Genomic DNA, 7392 nt, shown 5'->3' on the forward strand with positions numbered 1-7392 from the left:
ACATCAGTCAGGAAGTTAAAGCTTGGTCGCAAATGGGTCTTCCAAATGGACAATGACCCCAAGCATTCTTCCAAAGCTGTGGCAAAATGGCTTAAGGACAACAAAGTCAAGGTATTGGAGTGGCCATCACAAAGCCCTGACCTCAATCCTATAGAAAATATGTGGGAAGAACTGAAAAAGCGTGTGTGAGCAAGGAGGCCTACAAACCTGACTCAGTTACACCAGCTCTGTCAGGAGGAATGGGCCAAAATTCACCCAACTTATTGTGGGAAGCTTGTGGAAGGCTACCCGAAACGTATGACCAAGTTAAACAATTTAAAGGCAATGCTACCAAATACTAATTGAGTGTATGTAAACTTCTGACCCACTGGGAATGTGATGAAAGAAATAAAATCTGAATGAAATCATTCTCTCTACTATTATTCTGACATTTCACATTCTTACAATAAAGTGGTGATTCTAACTGACCTGAGACAGGTCATTTTTACTAGGATTAAATGTCAGGAATAGTGAAAAACTGAGTTTAAATGTATTTGGCTAAGGTGTATGTAAACTTCCAACTTCAACTGTAAGTGTGTGACTTGTTAAGCACAGTTTCACTTATTTAGGCTTGCCATAACTTAGGGGTTGAGTACTTTTTGACTCAAGATATTTCAGCTTTTCATTTTTAATGTGTCAAAATAATTATACTTTGAAATTATGGGGTATTGTGTGCATGTGGAAAAAGCCAAGGGGTATGAATATTTTCTGAAGGCACGTTTTTTTTTTACATTTCCTGTTGTTGCTTTTATGTTTTGTAAAGAGTTTAATGCTATCAGCTGACATAAAGTTGAAGACGGATGATGACGATGTTGATCATGTTGATTGTTGTAAAAAAACAAATTACTTAAATGTTAGGACTATGAAATAGACCTTGTCAACGTCAAGTGTTCACAAAACTGAAACTCAAACCTCTGCTTTGTACAGGGTTTATATTTGTCCCTCTGCACCTGCATTGAAACATGGGGTTGGCCACAACAACGTCACATGTCAGTTCTGATATCATACTGTATATCTATAGAGGAAGGAGTGAGGTATAGTCACGTCCGTTATTATTGCCTCGGTGTGTGTAGAATATTATTACCTTGGTGTGTGTAGAATATCGGAGATAAAGAATGACTGAAAGAATGGCTGAGGACGAGCGTGAGTATTGAACAGCAACTGTACATTATAAATATTTACATTTTGCAATATTATCCGTGTTAAACTGATTCAATGTTGTCATGTTTCCAAATGTACTGAATTTAGTAGTTTAAATGGGATCTCTTATATTGAACATTAAACAGAGCCTGATGTCAAGCCAGGACATGTTCAACGAATCTGATTCTGAGTATGGCATGTGACATGTATTTCACATTTTAGTAAGATTTTATTCATGTTTTTTTTTTACAATACAAAAAATACACATACAAACGACAACATACAGACAGACGCACACAAACATCAACTACATCACCCCTTTACAGACCCACCTGTTCACATCCCCATATCCAGCGCCCGTATCACACTCCGCAACATGGCCTCAAACTGTGCCCCCAGAAAATATTTTCCCTTGCCCACGCACTTTCAACGTTTAGATAATAAAGCATTGACCTTTCCATTGTGTTAACGATGGAAGATTAGTTGATTTCCAGTTTTTAAGTATACGTTTTTTTTCTCAAAACGATTGACGAGAAAAGTATTGTCCAACACATCGGGTATATCACTGCACCCTCATATGCGTTGTCCGAAAATATGCAGACAGACACATTATTAAAAGTATATTTGCATTGTAATACTTATTGAGACATCGAGTCAATGTTCGTTTTACACTTAAGACACGACTCGTCCGTTGTGCTGTAGAACTTGTGAATTGAGTCTCTTGTATAATACGTTCTATACATTCGTTTTTATAGTGGATTAAGCAGCATTTTCGTTAACTGTAATCTCGTTAGTTATTTCCAACATTCCCTCCATCTTGTGTCAATATCCAGATATTTTTAAGTCTTGGTAGTTGTACAGCTTACTTATCATATGAGCATCCTTTTATGACTCAAATAGGATTCCCTCAAGATTGCTCTGATGTCCAAAAGATTTCAAATAGACCTTTCTTGATATTACACTTAAGTTGCCTGTATTTAAAAATATCTACATTGGTCAATCCAAAATTGCTTTTTAATTCTGTCTTGGAAATAAATGTATTTCCTTTTACCAAGTCATTTATGGTATCCATTCCTTTAATTTCCATGCGGGCCAATTAATTTGTGAATTCTGAATAGCTATCCAAGGGCTGTTCCACAGGGTTGTGTTTTCAGGAAGTGATATTGGTTCCTGTAGAATAGGTTTCATTGTCTTCCATATTGTTCTAGTGTTATTAACTATGAAGTTGGTCATGTTCTTAGGTTTATCCTTTGAAAACAGATGCATGAAAATATGTACCCGTTGTTCCTCTTTAGTGCGTTTAACGATATGTTGCAAGTAAAAGCCCTGGGTGGCTAGATGATACAATTCCAAGTCTGAGAGGTTAAAACCACCATTTCCCTTTCTTATTCTATGAGTTTTATTTGCCTATATAAAGTCTGTGTTGACCGAGGATACTTTTTAAAGAATGTCCCAGGTGGGGTAATTGGTATTACAGAGAATAAATCTAAAAACTTTAGGAGCCATTCTGATCAGGTTTATTCTACCTGTAAGATATACTGTAAGTGAAGATTATTCCATATAATTAGATCTGCTTTCATATTGTTCAGTAATAGGATAAGGTTATCTTTATATATGTATTGTTTGTTGTCACTTATTAAGCATCCGAAGTATTTGATATTTGTTGTGGTCCACTTAAAATGATTGCTGTATATAATGAGTTATTCTTTTTCCTATTGCCATTATAAAAAATGTCTCACTGTGTATTATTTTGTCTTACACCATTCAGTTGTTCCCTTGGTAGCCCAAGACAAGACCTCCTCTACTGGTGAGTTCATTCATCTCCAAAAATACCACCCCAGATTATAAGGACTTTAATATTTCCATCAACTGAACCGATTCAGATCTATACTCAATCTACAGTGCATTCGGAAAGTATTCAGACGCCTTGACTTCTTCCACAGTTTGTTACGTTAGTCTTATCCTAAAATCGATTATCAATCTGCACACAATACCCCATAATGACAAAGTGAAAACAGGTTTAGATTTTTTTGCAAATTTATTAAAATAAAAACTGAAATAACCTATTTGCATAAGTATTCAGACCCTTTGCAATGAGAGGCAAAAATGAGCTCAGGTGCATCCTGTTTCCATTGATCATCCTTGAGATGTTTCTACAACTTGATGTTAGTCCACCTGTGGTAATTGCAATTGATTGGACATGATTTGGAAAGGCACACACCTGTCTATATAAGGTCCCACAGTTGACAGTCTATGTCAGAGCAAAAACCAAGCCATGAGGTCGAAGGAATTGTCCGTAGAGTCCAAGACAGGATTGTGTCGAGGCACAGATCTGGGGAAGGGTACCAAAAAATGTCTGCAGCATTGTTCTCAAGAACACAGTGGCTTCCATCATTCTTAATTGGAAGAAGTTTGGAACCACCAAGACTCTTCCTAGAGCTGACCGCCAAGCCAAACTGAGAAATCGGGGAAGAAGGGCCTTGGCCAGGGAGGTGACCAAGAAACCGATGGTCAATCTGACTGAGGTTCAGAGTTCCTCTGTGGAGATGGGAGAACCTTCCAGAAGGACAACCATCTCTGCAGCACTCCACCAATCAGGCCTCTATGGCAGAGTGGCCAGACAGAAGCCACTCCTCAGTAAAAGGCACATGACAGCCCACTTGGAGTTTGCCAAAAGGCACCTAAATAACTCTTAGACCATGAGAAACAAGATTCTCTGGTCTGATGAAACCAAGATTGAACTCTTTGGTCTGAATGCCAAGTGTCACGTGTAGAGGAAGCCTGGCACCATCACTACGGTTAAGCATATCTTTCTTTTCTTTTGTGTTATTGACTGTACGTTTGTTTATGTGTAACTCTGTGTTGTTGTTTTTGTCGCACTGCTTTGCTTTATCTTGGCCAGGTCGCAGTTGTAAATGAGAACTTGTTCTCAACTGACCTACCTGGTTAAATAAAGGTGAAATAAATAATAAATAAATATTGGTGGCAGCATCATGCTGTGGGGTTGTTTTTCAGCGGCAGGGACTGCGAGACTAGTCAGGATCGAGGGAATGATGAACGGAGCAAAGTACAGATAGAACATTGATGAAAACCTACTCCAGACCTCTAAGGACCTCAGACTGGGGCGAAGGTTCACCTTCCAACAGGACAACGACTCTAAGCACACCCCCAAGACAACGCAGGAGTGGCTTCGGGAAAAGTCTCTTAATGTCCTTGAGTGGCCCAGCCAGAGCCCGGACTTGAAACCGATTTGAACATCTGTGTAGGGACCTGAAAATAGCTGTGCAGCAACACACCTCATCCAACCTGACAGAGCTTGAGAGGATCTGCAGAGAGGAATGGGAGAAACTCTCCAAATACAGGTGTGCCAAGCTTGTAGCGTCATACCAAAGAAGATTCTAGGCTTTAATCGCTTGCAAAGGTGCTTCAACAAAGTACCGAGTAAAGGGTCTGAATACTTCTGTAAATGTGATATTTCAGTTTTTTATTTGAAAATACATTGGCAAAATGTAAAAAAACAACAGTTTTTGCTGTCATTACGGGGTATTGTGTGTAGTTTGATGAGGAAAAAAATGTAATGTAATTAAAATGCCGTAACATAACAAAATGTGGAAAAGGTCAAGGGGTCTGAATACTTTCCCGAATGCACTAAGAAAGAATAAAACAACAGAACATCTTGTAGTGAACAGTCCTGTCTTTTTAGATTTGTTTAGGATTGTTCTGGTGGGTAAGACTGGAGCAGGGAAGAGTGCAACCGGAAACACCATCCTGGGGAAAAAGGTGTTTGAAGTGAACGCCTCTCTTAATTCTGTGACAGACAAGTGTTACAAAACAATTGGAGAGGTGTGTGGGATGCCGGTACATATTGTTGACACTCCTGGCATCTTCGACACAGTGAAGACGGATGAAGAAGTGAAAAAGACAGTAGGGGAGTGTGTCAACATGTCTGTTCCGGGACCCCACGCATTCCTGCTGGTGATCAGGCTGGGGGGAAGGTTCACAGAGGAGGAGAGGAACACCGTGAAGTGGATCCAGGAGAACTTTGGAGAGGACGCTTCATTGCACACCCTCTTGCTGTTCACCTGTAAAGATCAGCTGAATGGTCAAGAAGTGGTCAACGTTCTGAGAAAGTCCAAGGATGTACAGAAACTTCTCAACACCTGTGGGGGCAGATATCACTCGTTCAATAACAACGATAAAGACCCCACTCAGGTTACAGAGCTTCTGGAGAAAATAAAAGAAATGGTGGAGAATAATGGAGGAAATTACTACACCAATGACATGTATGAGAAAGCTCAGAAAAAGATCAAAGAGGAGGAGGAGAAGAGGAAAGCGGAGGAAGAAAAGCAGAGGCAGGAGCAGGAAAGAATCATAGAGCAAAGAATAAGACATGAGATAGTAGAGAAGGGGAGGAGAAAGCTAATGTTCCGTATGATATTGCTTGTTGCTATTCTGTTAATCATAGGAGGGGTGCTTTTAGTAGCTACTATAGGGGGAACAGTGGCAAAAGCTATTGGAATAACAGTAATTGTTGTAGGAGTAGCAGGTGTCATAATAGCAGGTGTCATAATAGCTAAGATTTTCAAGACACAAAGAAGTGGAGCTGGCACACTTGCCTCAGTGTAAAATTGGGCCTGTTCCAGACAAACCTGGCACCTATGAACCTAATGAGAGCCAGGCGGAGCTGTGCCCTTGCAGCTTTGGTTTTTCCTAATTTTTTATTATAATGAATTTCTTTGGTCCACATACATTTGTCCAACAACACAAGTAATCAACCGCAAAATCAGACAACCCCATTGTGGAATAGTTTACCTATTCAATTGGTCAGCTTGTCGCATTCTATGTGAGAAAATAATATTTATCTTGAGGCGCTTTCAAATTGAGAGTGCCACAAGAAAAGAAACTTGCATGCCCCAGTCATTGCACAACATTCAGCTTTGATGGCTACTGTTAAAAAGAGGAGGATCTCAGCTTTCTAGTGCTTCTACATTTTATTTCTGAACTCCAGAAAATGTGCGGACTGCACCCTTTTAAAACCAGAGTTTTTAGCAACAGCAGGGATGATCTGTTTTAGAGCTCGCCAATGGCGTTGAATGCATAGGGGAGACCGATGCTATATGTAACTTGAATGAGTGCCAGTGTAATGTTTTTTTGGGGACATTCAATTCATCAATATGTTGCTAACTAGCAATAAGATAAGGTTTATAGTTTGTGATCTAGCTAATGATATAGCCACTATGCTGCATCAGTTGGGCTACAGGTAATACTTGTTATTGATAAATACCACACCTGCTTGCTAATATGGACCAATATGTTATTGGATCATTTCTGGAGGGGGTATTTATATTTTAGATGGTGACAGCATAATTGCATTTTTATTCATTTTGGAGTAGAATCCTTTTTGAAAAGTCACCAGAACGGACCTTCGTTCTACAAAACGTTTTTAGGTCCCTCCGCGACCTTGTCACCATTGCTACAAATAAATCCAGGGAAACACTTACCAAAAACAACTTTGTCCAATTATTCTTTAGTCCTTTAACAGTGCCTTCATTTTCATAAAATAATAATGAAAATATTTTGGGTGTAGAAGCTTAAATAGCAATGAAGTTACCAAATAAACATCCCTGTGTGTCCATTTTTATTTATTTATTTAACCTTTATTCAACTAGGCAAGTCAGTTAAGAACAGATTCTTATTTACAATGACGGCCTACCCCGGCCAAACCCGGACGAAGCTGGGCCAATTGTGCGCCGCCCTATGGGACTCCAAATCACGGACGGATGTGATACAGCCTGGATTCCAACCAGGGACTGTAGTGACACCTGTTGCACTGAGATGCAGTGTCTTAGACCGCTGCTCCACTCATGTTAGTAAAAACAGGAATTCATCATTGTTTTTGTTAACAAAAGGGAATTATGAAAATGTTTGTGACTTTAGCTGAATTTACAGTGGAATATGTTTCATATATCTAGTTGCAAATTGTTTAAAACAAATAAAGAGTGAAACTGTCTCCTGTGTAAAAATCCTGCTACTTAGCATTCAGGGGTCAGGATAGGTCCCTGTACAGGTCAACATGTCAACATCGGTGACGGTTCTATTCTGTCCCCAGGTGTAGCCTTGATATAACTGTAGCCAGTATTACGTGTTCACCATGGAACATTCAAGGACAGATGTGGGTAGCTTAGCTCTCACTGCCATTACAGGTGGCCATAA

The 7392-nt window shown here is 39.5% G+C and overlaps 1 protein-coding gene across 1 annotated transcript; it reads left to right on the forward strand.

Annotated features, from left to right (window-relative positions):
* Positions 1-1020: 1020 nt before the first annotated feature.
* LOC139553953 (GTPase IMAP family member 7-like) lies at positions 1021-7189 on the forward strand. The gene is made up of 3 exons (XM_071366761.1): positions 1021-1182; positions 2948-2986; positions 4883-7189. Exons 1-3 carry the CDS (start codon positions 1155-1157, stop codon positions 5803-5805), a joined length of 990 nt encoding a protein of 329 aa, XP_071222862.1. The 5' UTR covers positions 1021-1154; the 3' UTR covers positions 5806-7189.
* Positions 7190-7392: the final 203 nt, after the last annotated feature.

The sequence above is a fragment of the Salvelinus alpinus genome, chromosome 25, assembly GCF_045679555.1.
Source record: "Salvelinus alpinus chromosome 25, SLU_Salpinus.1, whole genome shotgun sequence".
In the NCBI taxonomy this organism is placed as follows: Eukaryota; Metazoa; Chordata; class Actinopteri; order Salmoniformes; family Salmonidae; genus Salvelinus; species Salvelinus alpinus.